This window comes from Neopsephotus bourkii, unplaced genomic scaffold (assembly GCF_033783945.1).
Source record: "Neopsephotus bourkii isolate Nb327-2 ecotype Australia unplaced genomic scaffold, CSIRO-AGI_Nbou_v1 NB_1244, whole genome shotgun sequence".
NCBI classification, from domain to species: Eukaryota; Metazoa; Chordata; class Aves; order Psittaciformes; family Psittacidae; genus Neopsephotus; species Neopsephotus bourkii.
The window spans coordinates 508593-525096 of NW_026901729.1; the positions used below are offsets into that span (position 1 = coordinate 508593).

At 40.3% G+C, this 16504-nt stretch overlaps 1 protein-coding gene across 1 annotated transcript in view; it reads left to right on the forward strand.

The window, feature by feature from the left end:
* ELL2 (elongation factor for RNA polymerase II 2) overlaps positions 1-16504 on the forward strand; it is a 30358-nt gene that overhangs the window by 5749 nt on the left and 8105 nt on the right. Inside the window, 4 exon segments of the mRNA XM_061364640.1 lie at positions 1759-1806; positions 8893-9014; positions 11383-11546; positions 14757-15016. Of these exon segments, the coding sequence (XP_061220624.1) occupies positions 1759-1806; positions 8893-9014; positions 11383-11546; positions 14757-15016 (594 nt within the window).

Genomic DNA, 16504 nt, shown 5'->3' on the forward strand with positions numbered 1-16504 from the left:
TTCTATGATTCTATGATTTCTAAAGACCCTACTGCCAGTTCATGTGGGAACTCCAGCCTTCCAGTGGTATTACTTCTGCCTGAGCCTCTCTCTCCAGGGTTTTGTGGCACTAGGTGATGCTCTTAGGCAGTGTTGAGGCTTGGCTTAATTGTACATTCCAGCACTCACTGGTACCTAAGCAGCACCAGCTCATTGCCAAGATCAGTGTGGAGAGTTTCCTGCTGGGTAAGTGAGACAGATTTTATTCCAAAAGGGTGAGAGAAGTGCAAGCGAAGGAGGAGGAATCTGTGGCTGGAATGAAGAGAGGACAGGAGTTGCATCTAAATCCGACTTCCCAATCATGCATACTTCTAATGGCACCTAAATTCCAAATCCATAAACACTTGCTTTTGCTGGAATAAAGTCTTTATTCATTAGGATTTCATCCTTTGGTGCAACTTGTTTAGGTTAAGTGTTTGCAGTGGGCTGGCAAACTCCCTGTAACACGCTGTGGACAAAGCTGAGCAAATTGAGCTTGTCAGCATAACTAACCATGGTTTTGTGTCCAGCAGCATAATTTCAGGATTCAGTAGTGCTGAGCAAAGTCAGCATTGCTGCTAGAATGGGATATTCTTATCAGCGGGCTCCTGCTGGCACTGGTGGTGTTGCTGTTTGGTCTGTGTCGAGGAGCAGACCTGACCAGAAGCCAGCTTGTGACAGAGAAAAGACACTTCCAGCTAGCAAGCTCCTTGATTTTTTTTTTTTTTGTTTGTTTTTCCTTTAACTTTTGCACATCTTCACAGACAGTGGTGTCAGCACAGCCGTAGTAAAGAACTCTTCTATCCTCGCAGGTCAGGTGCAGGCTGAGAGACTTCATAGTGACAAGGTGCAAGTGTCTTTTATTCATTTTGGCCATGTTGTGTTATTTCGCTTGGCAGATAGCTACTGAAGAAGTGAGGACTGTTTGAGGGAGCTCAGGACTTTTTGGGAGCCAATTTGATTTTTGACTTTAAGACACATGCTTGTTGAGGTTAATTAGCGAGTTAAGAGTGTGAAGGAGAAGAGGGTATTCCTTGCCTCCCTGAGCACAGCTGGGCTGACTGCACTGCTGGGAGGTGGTAGGATGCTTGGTTTCTAGTGTTGCAAGTGCTCCTTGGCATTACTGGTCCACACCTGGGGATCTGAGCAAAGAGCAGGTAATCTGTGACACTGAGAAGTGACGGGGCCCTGCGTGTTGTCCTGACTAGGAAAGCTGTCGTTATCAAGACCTTTGGAGTAGACAGGTTGCTTGTGTTCATCACATAATCTAAGCTGATACCTTGACCTCAAGTACATGTGAAAATGTGTCATTGAATAGTCTCTTCCAAAATGAAGCCATCTCAGTCATAAGCAACTGGGACAGTAGGGCAGGGTTTGAGAATGGGAAAGCACATAATTTTGGACTCCCACATTAGTGGTACTTCAGGCAGAGAAGGGATTGGTTTTCCCTTCAGTGCCAGCAGATACCATTGTACAGCATTTTCTGGGCTCCCTATGGTACCCTGATGATAAAGTCATCAGCTCTTGTGGTCCTTGTCACAAAATGGAGGAAGCCCTGCATGCTGTGAGGAGCCTGGAGCCACTGCTGGAGCCCTGGCTCCTGGGGTCTGCATCATGGTAGGAGCATGAGGAGTCTGCTGTGGGCACATCCACCTTCTCTCTCTACAGACAAAGAGTCCTCTGACGGAATGTGGAGGTTTGTCAGTTTTCTTACATTCTACTTATTTTTTCTTATTTTAGGATCGTGTTTCTTCTCATCCTTCAATTCAGTTTCAAGGATCCCAAGGGGTAAGTATTTTGTACTTTAATTATATTGGAAAATAGATGCAGTGTAGAGTAACCACTTCTGCTTTTTTTAAATAATCTACATTTGTAAAATCTTAGTGCCAGATGTTTTTGTTGTATATTTACTTAGTAATTATTCATTCAGTGTAGTTGAAAGTGAATCATACTTTAGATATGCTTCTTTTTTATCTTCCTTTTCTCACTTTTTAGCCTAAATTTGAAAGCAATGGGAATACCTTGTAAGTCATCAACTAAGCAGTGCAAATTTAATATTTTAAAATGGACTTTCAGTGGTTGGTTTCAAGGTGTAAAGCAGAATGGCAGTGCTGAGGGGTAGGGGTTTGTATACCACAGACTACTGATTGTTCTTGACCCTGTCCTGAAACTCTAATAAAACAGTATTTTGAGCCTGTTGAAAAGTTGAAGGAAAACATGAGGAAATGAGGCCTCCTAAAGGCCATAGGTCCTGTTAAACAATCAGTTTTGCAATGATGCAAATTGGAGAACTAAGGCTGAAGGTAAAATTAAATACAGACTGCTTTCCAAGTAGAATGATTTAAGATTTTGGGTTTAATATTTGAATTTTAAGGGATGGTTGAAGAATCATTTTTGAAGACTGCCCACAGATGTGAAACTACAGCCCTAGTCCAACTCAGTCTGGCTGAAGGGTACTCAGATGTTGGGATAATGATGTCTATAACAAAGCTACTTCTGCAGACAAAAGTCTCTTAACACTGCACTTGTAAGAAGATCCTTTCCCATTGTAGATTATTCGCAATTTAAACTATACTGTCAAATATTTATACTAGTAAAAGAATTTCTTTGCTAGAGTGGATAATCGTCAGCCAAAATAGCAGTACCAGGAGAGAGGGGGTGGGAACACAGATCTATCTGAATTTGTGCTGCCATCAAGAGGAAAGTTGTGTTGTACTTGTTAATTTGGCTGGAAAGTGGAATAGACTGTCCAGCTCCACTGATCAGCTTCCTGACCCACTGTTTGTGGGAGCAGATGCCTGAGGGCTGCAAGGGATGGAGGAGGAGATGAATTCAAAATAAGGTCTCAGAGTAGAAATAATGAATCTATCTGTTAGCATGATGTCCTGCAAGTGAAGGAAAAATTACCAGTACGCTTTATCTGCCCTGTGCTCACTCATTCAGTGCAAAAGTTCATGTGCTGCTTTCTTCCATGTTCTCTGGTAGCAGCTTCAAGGCAGCAGTATGTGAAGTTTGAGATGTTACTAGGCTGGGGGAGGCTTGGTTTCTCAGCTGTAAAAAATCTGGGGCTTTTATCAAAAACTGTCAAAATCACAAGACTGCTGAAGAGCCAGCTGTTAACTTTCAGTGTTGTCACCCTTGTTTCTACTAAAAAGTTAATCCAGGTCTGTGCTTTTTCATCATGCAACTCAGCAGTAAGGTTTGCTCCCTTCCTCTTTAAGATGGAAACACCTACATGGACTTTGCTGCTTGCTGCAGAAGTAGTAAGCTTGCATAGAATCATAGAATAGTTAGGGTTGGAAAGGATCATCTAGTTCCAAGCCTTCTGCCTTGGTCAGGGATAGCTCACACTAGACCAGGAGTACATTTCAAATCTGTCCATATTTAAGTAAAAGCAAACTAAGGAACTTATTGCAGGAGTTTCCTAGAGCCTAAGTCTCAGCAATAAGGAGAGAAAATTAAGGATATTAGGGCAGATGATAAGTTAAAACAGGACATTTACTATTGTACATACTGCAGGAGGGAAATGGTTAGGTCATTATTTCTGTGTTGTGCAGCTATATACTTAGTACTTCCAGAGTACCAGTTGCATGACAGAGGACTGGCCTGGTCCTTTGAAAGGTCTGCCTTCCTACTCTGGACTTGTTTCCAATTGCAGGTTTCCAGAGTGAAGAGTGTTCAAGATGTGTTCTTGCCAAGGTGTTGCAGGTCACCTATGATGGCAAAGAATTTCCTTAAATGCTGCTAGAAGCAGGCAGTGATTTTTGTCTCTCAAAAGTATTTCCTCTGCAATTCATGCAACTGTCTTAACTTCCAGATTAGGATAAGATACAAATATTAAAAACAAAGATTATTTTTCTTAACTGTTTAATATTCCATATTACATCTCTAGTTACACATAACTATTCCCAGTCCTCTCTGGATGATTGTAAAGGCTGGAATGGAGAAATACAGGTGCCTTGTGGCTTGGAGTGGTCTAAAGTTGTGTTACATGTGGGAATTGGAGACTTATGCGAGAAGAGGCAAGGGAGAAGCTTTTATTTCATATATATGCTCAACAAGAAACCAATATTCATGCCAGAGGGGTGCTGCAGTCATGTTGCAAAAAAAAAAAAAAAAAAAAAAACCACTAGCAAGCTTAATTTTTTTTTGTGTTGCATAGTAGAGTTGCTCTGAAGGAATCTGGAGCTTGATGGAAGTATATAGGTGGCCTCTGAAGGCACAACAGCAAATCTAATGCAGTAAGATGGTTTGCATTCTTTAGGGTAGTAAAGCATTTGTCTGTACTGCATAGATAGTCTGTAGATGGTGTTCAGCTCAAGAACCAGTGAAACTGTCCTGGAACAATTTGCACAAAACATAGGTAAGAACCCTGTGATTTGCGAATTAATAAAATAGCTGGTGATTGTTAAGATGAACTTTCACACCAGATCACAGGTCGGTCTTTGGGAAGGAGAACTTTTCTTATGTTTGGGAATATCTCACTCCCAGACAGTCTGGATGGTGACATCTGCTGCTGGCTGAAATACCTGAAGGGTGCAGGGGGCTGCAAGAAATGGATCATTATGTCATAATTTTTAAGAAATACCTTGTAATTAATAATTTTGGAGTACATACACCTAAGCTGCCTGGAGAATGTAGCAGCTATGCCGTGCTAGATAAAATAGCCCTGAGGAATGTGAGTATTGGCAATTAACTTTTAATGCAGTAGGGATACATTTAAATGCATAAAGAATAAAGTTTGTTTATAGTCCAGTGTACTTCTGTAGTAATAATGTTTCAGACAACTGCTCTTTCCATGATGTAGCTTCCCTCCTTTATTTTTAACTTTCTCTGTTATGTCCTGCAACTTCCAACTAAATTTATTAGACAGAATTTATGAGGCATATGCTATAGCTGTAGCTGGTGATGTCCTTGATCTACTGCAGCGATGCGCATCCCTAAATTGGAGGGCTCTGCAAATATTTATTTTTACCTCCTTTAACCCCGTATAGAGGCTTACAGTGTGAAGTGGGTGCTGGTGTGGGTATGGTTTGTGAGCTACCATATCTTGTTCTTAAAAGATGATATGGTAAGGTGGATTCTGAGAAAAGACAGAGAGAGACTGAGAGAGAGAGAGAGAGGACTGAACAGAGGCACCTGAAAATACAGTGCTCATGTCAACCTGATAAGATGGTGCAGTACTATAGAAGAAGAGAGAGTAGGTAGATATGTTCATAAAGAGATTAGGTGACTCGACTCTGTTCTTGAGACCTCACTTGGAGCACTGTGTGTGGTTGTGGTGTACTCAACGTATGGACATGGAGCTGCTGGAGCAAGTCCAAAGGAGGCCACTAGGGGGCTGGAGCACCTCTCATACGAAGACAGGCTGAGAAAGTTGAGGCTGTTCAGCCTGGGGAATAGGAGCTGTGTGGAGACCTCATAGCAGCCTTCCACTATCTGAAGGGGGCCTGCAAGGATGCTGGAGAGGGACTCTTCATTAGGGACTGTATTGATAGGAGGAGTGATGGGTTCAAATTTAAACAGGGGAAGTTCAGGTTAGATGTAAGGAAGAAGCTCTTTATTGTGAGGGTGGTGAGGCCCTGGTAAGTGCCGCATCCCTGGCAGTGTTCAAGGCCAGGTTGGATGGGACCTTGGGCAGCAAGGTTTAGTGTGAAGTGGCTCTGCCTGTGGCAGGGGGTTGTAACTGTATGATCTTAAGGTTCTTTCCAACCTGAACCATTCTGTGATTGTATCACTCAGGCTTGGAAAGCAAAATACATTTGGCTTGAATTGAGGATACTGTAACAGCATACAGTACCAGCAGGAATGACAGAAGTCACAAAAAGCTAAGAGCCAGAGAAATTGGAGTGATTTGGGACAGGAGCTTTTGGAGAAAATGATTAAAACTGCTCCTACATTACAGAGTCAAATGAGGATGGTATGTCAGAGTAAGAAAGGGTAATATGATAGATCCAGAAATCAATTATTAAGAGGAAGGGATTAAAGTCAAGGGTCTGAATTGTTCTAGTGGTTATTCTGTATTACTGAATCCATTAGATAGTAAGAAATTGCAACGAGTTTTAGTACACAGAATTTAAACTAGCATTTTACAGTAGACAGCAGAGGGTCAAGTTGCTCGATGTTTGTTCTGAAATGCTCCAGCCTGGCCAGATGTGACTCTTTGGGCCAGGTCAGGGCACAGCATGCCACTCTCCATGCACATCAGACCGGTAACGCTGAAGGGTCTGCAGCATTGGGTTTTGCTGGGAAAAATCCCCATCATGGGGCGAAAGGCGTAAGGCAGCAATGGGGTACTTCTGTGTGTCACAAACAATGCTTCTGGTGATGCCCTCTTCTGCCTTGCTTTCTCCAGGTTGTACAGACACTTGGTTGGAGCTTACCAGAGTTCATGTGTGTTTAAGTCTTGCTTTTTTAATTTTTCTTTTTTAGTGGGGGTGTGTGTGTGTGTGTGTGTGTGTGTGTGTGTGTGTTAAAAGGACACCATTCTGTGATTCAGTAGGCTTCGTCGCCTACTGTCCTGTGTCACTTATTTTCATGTGTGAAGGTTTAGAAGTGCTTCTCTGCATTCTTTTATTTCCAAACAGCTTGAAGTAAGAAGACTTTACCATTTTACTTTGAGACTTAACCTCTACAGAATGTCTGTTCTTTCACTTTTTAATTTATGTATCCTATGCTTTTTTTTTTTTTTTAATTAAAGAGAGCGCCGTATCAACTTACTCCTTTCTTTCTTACGGGATTTCCTTTAGAAAAGGCCTGCTCAATGGTCATCTAGTTCTTACAAAGTTTGAGAAAAATATATTGTAAAAATTTGAGAATGAAAGTAAATTTCTAGACCCTTTCTTTGCTTCTGCAAAGACAGCTGTCACAGTGGTGGTAGTAGATGGCTCCCTCATTATCTTCAGCTTCTGTGTGTGAGGGAATCTTTAAAACATTCAGTGTTTCCATTTCAGTTTGCTCCTGGGAGGTCATTGTTGGTGATAAGCTTCATAGGCATCTGCCGGCAAGAAGGCAAACTTGTTTTTCTAATACTTTGTCAATGTCTTTCAGTATCTAGGAGAAGTAAGACCTCACTGACAACAGTGGAACAGCAACAAACATGCTTTTAAATGTGCTTCAAGGCTGCTTCTGCCTTCACGTTATTGCATCAAAATGCACTGAGGCACCCTGAGGTTTAATACCCACAGCAACCTTCCAGAATTTGAGATACAAATATGAGGGTACAGAAATGCCTGATGTATATACACTATGTTTCTGTGCATACACATTCTTTAGGCTGATCAATGGAAAAGAAAGATTTACTGAAAATAAGCTTTGAGAATGAGTTCCAGCATGCATAGCTCCACTTAGCTGCTTCTTCTGTTCAGCTGTATTTCTTGAGAGCCAACCTTGGCTGGATCATAGTAGATAGCTGTTTTTCCAGAAAGTATATCAGGCTAAAAGACACCACCTGTGCTACAGTGGGTTGATTTCAAATTGGTCAAATTCATACATACATACCTGCAGTATTTATAGTAAAACCACTATGCTGAAACATTCAATCAGTGATAGTAAATTTTGTAGAAAGTAGATAAATTTTTGCATCATTTAGGCCCGGATGGTCATCTCAGGTTGATAGTCACTCTGCAGTAACCTTCATAATCATAAAAAGGTAAAGCTGCACATGTAACCCGAGATTGTGCTTGGTAGCTCTCCCAATTTATTTCCATTCTTATATAAAATGCATGTATTGAACTTTTAAGCATACTATTACTTCAAGCTTAAGTAAAAGAATATGGTGTTCAGGTGACTTGCCTTTCTCTTTCATGTCCAGTCACTGTCCCAAGCTGTTACAAGCTCTGCCAATACTAGTGATTAAAATGTAAATGGTAATGGAATTGTATTGTAATAGGGCATTGTGCAAATTACACTGAAGTTTATAAAGCCAATCTCACAAACAAAATACTGAAAGATTTCTAAAAGTCTGTTAAATACTGCTTTTATATATCTTTTTCCATCTTATTTAATATTCCATTAAAAATTCAAGCAGATTTCAGAAGAACAGCTTTTTTTTTAGATTTATTGCCAGCTAGTTTTATCTTTAGAATAAAGTAGTTGAATGGTAGTAGGCTTCTTGTGCTTCAGTATTGTTTTATATGGCAGCAGATTAAAAAATGTGCTTATGCCAATTATCAATTTAATGCTTCTTCATATTTACATGTTTAAGTTCCAGCAGAGCACAGCAAATTCTATACTAAGTCATTAGTTCAGCCAGGGAAATTCAGTGTTACTACATCTGATTAAGCTTACAGAAATATTTACATTTTACATTTATGCAAATAATTTCATCAAGAGCTGAGCATAAGAAAAAATTTAAATCCTCTTGAAGCTGAAATTCATCCTTTATACTTTTAAGTACTTTTACTCTTGTAATTTGGGTGTTGCTGGAGCTTTTTTCCCTTCTTGGTGCTAATTCCCACATCTGCTTCATTGGGACCAAATAAACCACGAAGCTGGGGCAGTGTCCGGTATGGTCTGTTCCGCCAGCTGAGCTTAGGTCATTTTAATTGTACTTGGGTGCATGTGTTTAAAGTTAAGTGTGTGTGTATTAATTCCACTAAATGGGAAAGGATGGCTTGCTACTTGGGCGCTTTGCTGAGTTAAGAGGCTGATCTATGTCAGTTTTTTCCAGTGCAGTTACTGCTGTGACAGATTCATTGCCAGTGCTTCTTCCAGAGGAAGAATTGTGCCAAAGCAGCCTTTTTAGAGATGTGATTGAAATCATAAGAAAACTTTTGAATCGCAGTTTGTGATTTAAAATTATGGTCCTAGTTAATCGCAAGTAAAAAAGCGTAGATTAAAGTTTTTACATAAACTTTTTTTTTTTCCTTTTAGCTTATTAAAATTCCCAAAGTTGATCAGCCAAATGAAATGAATACATTTAACTTCTTAAAGTCAAATATTGGCAAAGATAACTCTCAGGAAAGCTTTGACCTGTTCGAGCAAAAGGCATCAGGGTAAGTTTTACTTAACGTTTTCTTTCATTGCAAATTCAAGTAGATTCTGTGGCTTTGGACATACAGCAAAAACCTGTAACAGAAGCATGCTCTGCTGATGAGCTGCAGTAGAAAATTAATTCCTAGCAATAGCATGATTTCTTACTAGTTATAAATACTTGCTTTTGCGTTCTTTTTGGTTTTGCTCTTTAAAAAGTAACTTTTTTAGTACTTTCTAACCTCCTAGTGCTGTTTTTGAAAGCATTTTGAGCTCAGCATCATCCAGACTAGACCAAATCCGTTCTACAACTATATGTAAATATGTTTATGGCTGGCACCATGCTAGCATGCTGGCCATGATGGATGGTTGACTTATTTTAAGAACCACATAAATCAATGGCCTTAACCATAACTGTATGACCATGGTGTTTCAGAACCCAAATGTAATACAGCAGTGCCTTGTCCTGGTCCTTTGAGTCAAATTAACAGTGTTAATATCTATTAAAAATACAAGAAAATACCATTTGCCTCAGCTTCTAGAATACTATGTTTACCCTAGTAACGGTGGCACTGAATAACTGTTTGTTCAATTTGATTAATTAGCACATTACAGGCAGAGTTCATGTATCGATTTGCGAAGCAGATAAAAAGCAGGCACACCAGCACAGGTCTCCAAAACGTGCTGCTCAGGTTCTTGGTCACAGGAGAGCTTCTAGCCTCAATTTCAAAGCTGAGATTTGTATAAATAGCAGGTTTTAGGAGCAGTAAGAAAATGAGCTGATTTAATAAGCTCTTTGCCTAAGAGGAGATCTCTCAGCATCCTCATCCTCCTTGTTTTTCCCCTTGCTTTAGGTCTTTTCTACTACAGTACAGTCTTTCAATGACCTCACTTAGATGATGGGATTGGCAAAAAGCCAAATGGTTTAATGGCAGACTTGGGAGAGCTTGGGTAGTGTGGGTTTTTTGGGATTTTCTTTTGGGTTTTTACTGTATCTGAAAGGAGCCAGACAGCTGCCAGGGCAGCTGGTAGAAGTGCATGTGAGGCATGAGAGGTCCTGAGCACTCTCCCAAGCATCTCTGAGGGCACCTGCTTCTTTGGGAAGGAGTACCTTCAGTTAAATTAAATTGTATTTTTTAAGATTAAATTTGAGCTGCTTTAGCTTTGAGTAATTCTGAATAGCATGTCTAAGTAGTTTTGTGATTTGTCAAATGTTACTTTGGTAGTTTGTGGTAGTCAAATGTGGTTTGACTACACGGTCCTTTGTAGCCAGCACTCAGTTTGTGTAAAGTGACTGCAATGTTAATGCAAAACTTGAGTAGTGTTACACGCAGGGTTGGGTTTTGTTTGGTTTTGGTTTGTTGTTTTTTTTTTTTTAAAGGTAAGACCAGAAATGTCTTCTGCAGGGTGTCTAGTCTAATTTTGTGCTCAGGGCAGCTCTGCCTTCAGCACTGGCTTGGAGGAGGATTGTACAGCCCAAGGAGGAGGATTGCATGTCACAGTCCCAGCTCAGCCATTCTGGTTGTGAAAAAGTGTGTGAAGTCAGGGATGTTCAGGGAAGAGGGCAGTGGCTAAAAGCTGTGCTTTATATGGCAAGAAGGATCTTTCTGATTGTTGTTCATGTGGTGATTTCAGAGCAAGGAATACATAGCTCTAGGCTATGGACAAAATTGTAGCTGAAATACTGGCCATTGGCTTGGTCCAGCTTTGTGACTTTCAGAAGTTACGTAAGTTGAGATGTGAGATTCTTGACCCTTCTTCCTGAAGCCTTGGTGGGGAGTTTAGGGTGGTTAAAGTGCTTCAGGTTAGCTAAAGCTTGTGTCCTTTTCTTACTCAGAACTGTTCAGTGGTGGGTGCCACACAGAGTCCTTGTTAGGAGCAATGGTAATTAGGCCAGTTTAAAGAGAGCTCTGGGTGTGCGCTTGGACTGATCATGGTGGTCCAGGCTCCTCCCGAAGTTCCTCCTGGAGCCCAGCACCTGCCCTGAAGCTGTCGAGGAGACATTGCCATCCTTGCCCTCATACAGGGTTTGCTCTCAGTGCTGCTTCTCAAATGTGAGTCCTCAGAGGAGCAAGCAGGTGGAGCACAAGCACCCTCAAGCATTGGTGTGACTCCCTGAGCTGTCCCCACCATTGTCATGGCAGCCATTACCAGCACAGCCCTGAGCCTGCCCAAGTCCAGTTACATGAGGAGATTGTAATTATGCTGGCAATTAAAACAAACAATTTGGTTGTGTAGAGACAATTCAAAATGTATTTACACCCTAGCTACCTGTCAGAACTGGAAAACGTTTTTCTTCACCTGTTAAGACAGGTTTTGAAGTTCTTGATACAACCACACTTCTAAATCTGAGATAGTGCTTGGGCTCAACCTTTTTCAATGTTTTTATAGTTCTGGACTCTACCAACTCAGTTGCGTGGGAAGTATGCAGAATAAAATTACAGTATGTGCAACAAGCGATTCCCATGTGAAGACCAGAGAGCGCATGGCCCAGGCGGAAGAGGAGGCACGCAGTCGAAGTGAAAAGTTTATTAAACCTGGTGGACCATTTTTAGGTATGGTTGTATTTCATTTTTTACTAGATTATCTGTAAGTTTTCAAACTCAGTAATTCATCTTTTCAGTGTATTCTTGGGAAAGATGGTGTGTTTAGAGATCTCAAGTGTAGGTAGCTTGCCCTTATGTTACAGACTTGCAGTGTCGTGTTGCTGCATTTAGACATCAGCCTTTATTCTTTTCCCTCAGGAAACCTGCCAGGCCTTCCTTGCCCCCATATTTCTTGTCTAGTTGAAATTTTGACTACTGAGGTGAGGGGTTTTCACTATCCAGTGCACTTAAATTTGCTGCTTTAGTAGCCGCTGTTTTTGGTTTTGGTTTTCTGTAACAGCACTAGTGAGTACCTAAACATTGTGCTAAACCATTAGACTTAATTTGTAATCTAAAAAAATCAAAACAAAAATCCCACAAACAAAATTTAGGAAGTCTCATACAAATTCAGAAGTTTAATATGAAAAACATTGCTTTTCACACTTTCTAATGCTGATTAAATTTTCTTTATGTCTTGGTGATTAATAAGTAACTGTTACCACAAGACCATGGCTTTGGTTGTTGTTTTGGTTTGTTTGTTTGTTTAGGTTTTTTGTTTATTTTTTGGTATCGTTAAAAAAGTTAAAGTAAGGTAAGGTTGGCATCGTCCCATGGATTTCATAGTTTTCCACAAAGTGTTTCCCTGAGGAGCTTGCAGGTAGACACAAGGTAAGCATCCATCTTACAGGCACTCAGTGGTACAGGCAGTCGCGGTCCTGCCTGCAGCCGAGGTCCTGCCTGCAGCCGCAAGCTGAACCACCCCCATCCGTCTTTGTTAAGTAACACAGGCTCTCCCTGGCTGTGTCTGCGGTCCTCTGCCAGCAGGAGCATCAGTGATGAATTTTGGTGCAACGCTTGCTCTTCCTCAGTGTACTGCAGAGGGTTTTTAGCCAGAGTTGTCACAGCTTTTTGGAGATACAAAAATAGGCGTGTGTATCCTTGACACCCAGGGAGTTCAGCACAGGTTAATACCAGAATGTGGAGCTGGGACTGTTTCCACTGTGTTGTCTAAACCATTAGTTAATGGCAATGTGAGGTGCCACTTTCGTGTATTTCAAAATGCCTTCCTGGGGAAGCTGTATTTCACACTTGTGTGATTCTTGTTGGTGGCTTAAACAGATCTTAAGTGAATATTTAACATTAGATAAATTGGGTCTGAAGACTGGCAGTAGGATGGTTACACTATTTAGGGTACTTTTGTTTCAGACTGGCTTTGAGGATGCTTAGGTAGGACAGGTCCAGTCGTTCATATGTCACGATTTCGCAACATGATTCATACAGGACAAATTAGGAACTGGAACTGGGGTTGTTAATCATGTTAAAGTTTTAGTTATGTTTTCAGGGTGTTGGGTTTTTTTTTATTTAAGTGAATCAGAGATGTGACTTTAAGAGGTGTTTTGTTTGAATGCTGCTTACACTATTGGCTGTGCCAGGGTTTTGTGTACCTGCATTTAATTTGTCAAAACATTTGTAGTGTATTCAGTAAACAACTGACAAGTTCATATTGTTCTAAAAAATGTAACCATGTATATTTGCATGGTGAGGTTTGCTCCTGAAAACCAGAAGAGCGGAGTCCAGGGAGCATGCAGGGTGGAAAGGTTGTAATGGCTTGGCCTCCACTGCAAAAATGGAAACAAATTTCTGCTATTCCTAGGGACATGTACTAAGTACATAAGCACAGCTCAGTCTCTGTGTGTCTGATAGAAAAGAGCAAGCTCTGGATTTTCTCACCAATGCTCAGCAAGTGTCCCTCTTGTACTAAACATGAGTTGGTTTTGGAAGAATACCTGGTTTGTGTTATATCCTCTGTTGGATTAGAAACAATATTTACTACAAAGATTTTCTGTAGTATTCTGAGAAATCTTTTCCGTCTGATAGCAAATGCTATTAAAAAACACAGGATAGAGAAGCTTGTGTCTTTTTCTGGAAAACTGAAATTCAGGTTGGTGGGTATTATTTTTAAATTCTGGATGCATCGCTTGCAAGTACTTGAATGTGAGTCCTTTTGCGAAACACATCTTTTTTTTTTTTGTAGAGTTTGATCCAAAGCACTATGCAGGCCATGTTTGAAAACTTCGGTGGCCCTGAGTCCAAAAACTATTAAATTTTTATTGTGTTGTTCCCAACAAACCTGATTTTATTTGATAATAAGGGAACATTTCAGCTTAAAATGTGGTGTAACTTACGGTAACTCAAGTGATTAACACTAAGCATCATTAGTTTCTTTAAGCAGTGATGCAATTCTGTAGACATGGTCTCTCTAGGCATTAATAGTAGATCTTTTTAATTAAATGGAGGACTTTTGGATCATACTTTAGAGTACTGTCCTGGGTTCAGCAGTAGCAGTCATTTTTCTCCTTCTTAGTAGCTGGTGCAGCGCTGTGTTTTGACTTTAAGCCTGGGAACAGAGCTGATAACACTGATGTTTTAGTCTGACCAAGGACTTTCTGAGCCTCGTGCTCTGCCAGAGAGGAGGGGAAGCTGGGAGGAAGCAGAGACAGGACACTTGACCCAAACTGATCAAATAAGTATTCCATACCACAGCACGTCATGCCCAGGATATAACTGAGAGTTAACCGGAAGGCCGCGGTCTGCTGGCTTGGAGGAGGTATCGGTCGGTGCTCAGTCTGGTGGGGTGGGGTGAGTTATCAGTCAGCTGGTGGTGAGGTGTTGTATTCTCTTCCCTTGTTGTTTCCTTCATCATTATTATTATTGGTGGTAGCAGTAGTGATTTGTGTTATACCTTAGTTACTAAACTGTTCTTATCTCAGCCCATGGGAGTTGCATTCTTTTCAATTCTCCTCTCCATCCCTCCTGGAGTAGGGGGGGAGCGAATGAAAGAGCTGCCTGGCTGGTTTTAAACCATGACAAGTACTCATCTAAAAAGAATGACTTGTTTTGGGTGTTCAGTGCTTGAGCTTATAAACTGGAAAAATAATAAAAGCCCCATCCATATAAATAATCAGTTGTCTTCCTACAGGTACAAATCAATTGCTCATTTGCCAGCTTTTTCTAATATTTCTTTGTTAATGCCTAGCTCGATGCATCTTTACTGCCTGTATTCTAATAGATATTGAAATGCTAACTAAATACAATTTTCAGAGTTTATCTGGTAAATATCAACTTCCTTGTCTTGTTTATGTTTGGGGGGTTTTTTTTGTTTTTTTACTGTTGCTTTAGGAAGAAGACAACCAGTTAAAAGAAGACCAGAAAGCATTCCAGATGTTGTGCCTGTCAGGAAGAAATCAACTCCCATGAACCCTGCAAACATGATACGGAAAAATCGCACCGTAAATGCTGTTTCTCAGCGACCATACAGGGACAGGGTGATTCACTTACTGGCACTGAAGAATTACAAGAAACCAGAGTTACTTGCTCGCTTGCAGAAAGATGGTATAAACCAAAAGGACAAGGATTCCCTTGGAGTTGTCCTGCATCAGGTGAGACCATGGAGTTTGTGCCAGCAGTTTTTCCTTCCTGCTAGTCTTATAATTGTAATTTTGAGCTGTGTGACTCCAGTGTTTAAATTAGAAAATAATAGACAATGTACATAATGCTCCTTGTTTTATACAGATGCCCCAAACTGCATGTCCATGTGAGGAAAGGCAAGAAAGAATGAAAAGTTCTGGGGGACTGTTTTGATTTTGCTAGAATGGCAGGCAATAATTAACTGGTTCTAGCTTTGTTGCTCCTAATGTCTTATTTTGTTCTCTCTTTTACTTGCACTGCTTAGCTGCTTAACTGGGAGAAACTGACTATACATTCTCTCAACTGTGTGAAGTAAATTTTTATTCATTTTCTCTTGGCTTCTTAGTGAATTTTTTTTTGTATAGATCTAAAAGCAGCAGCCTGAACTTGCTAAGATCGATTATGCACAGGTTTCCTGCTTTTAGAATACACCTTCAGTTCTGTTTTTAAGAAGCGAATTACGGTTTCAGGGTATCTTTGTTACTTTTAAATTTTTTTTTAAGCTGGGGACAGGCAGACATGCACATAGACATGAATTATTATTATTTGTCTGTCACATTTTGGAGGGAAAAAATATGAAGAGCCATGACAAGTGGTAGTGGTGGTGTATTGATATGTTATCCTGTGTTTTTTGGGGGGTAAATTGATAGGAGGCTGATGTTTTCTTCAAAAGTCTGAACAGGTATTGGGTGTAGAAGTCTAAACCACCACTTTAGGTTTAAATGGTCTCAAGCTTTTACTAGTTCATTTTAACTTCTTGAGTTACTTTTTATTTGAAGATATAAACTCATTTCATTTTCAAAAGTAGCAAGGCATATACACGACCTTCTGATGACAGTACTCTGCTGTAATCAACCCTGTGTCTCCAAAATAGAAAAGTGCATTTGGGCCTGTACACCTCTCCTTAAACATTTTAGCACTAAATACCATTGTCAAAATGTGTTAGAGATGAGTGCAGTTACTTCTTCCCAGTCCGTAAAACTTTGATATATCTTAAAACTGATAAGATAAATAAAGAAGCTTAGTGCTCGTTACCGCATAGGACTGTTCAGGAGAAAGCTATAGTTTCTTGTCACTCAGACACTTGAGAAAGAGATGCAGTTCTGTTTATCAAGACAAATGACATACTGTGGTCATTAATGGAATGATGGAAGACATGCATTGTTCCAGGTAATCTGTGCTCTGCCGTCACAGTATAGCTGTGTAGAGGGAACAGCAGGTGTCATCCTGAAGTTGAAGAAATCTGAATTTGTATGTGAATGTAGTGTACTTCAGTTCTTAAAAAGGAAAAAAGAAAATAAAAAACTTGGCCTATTGACGTATTTCATGCAGTCAATATTTAAAGTTTTGGCACAGTTTACCTTGATTCTTTTAAAGATAAAAAGCCAGACACATGGTGCGGAGAGAGATTTTCATAGAGTTATGTTTCATACATGCTTGCAGCAGTTTGGCATTTTCTG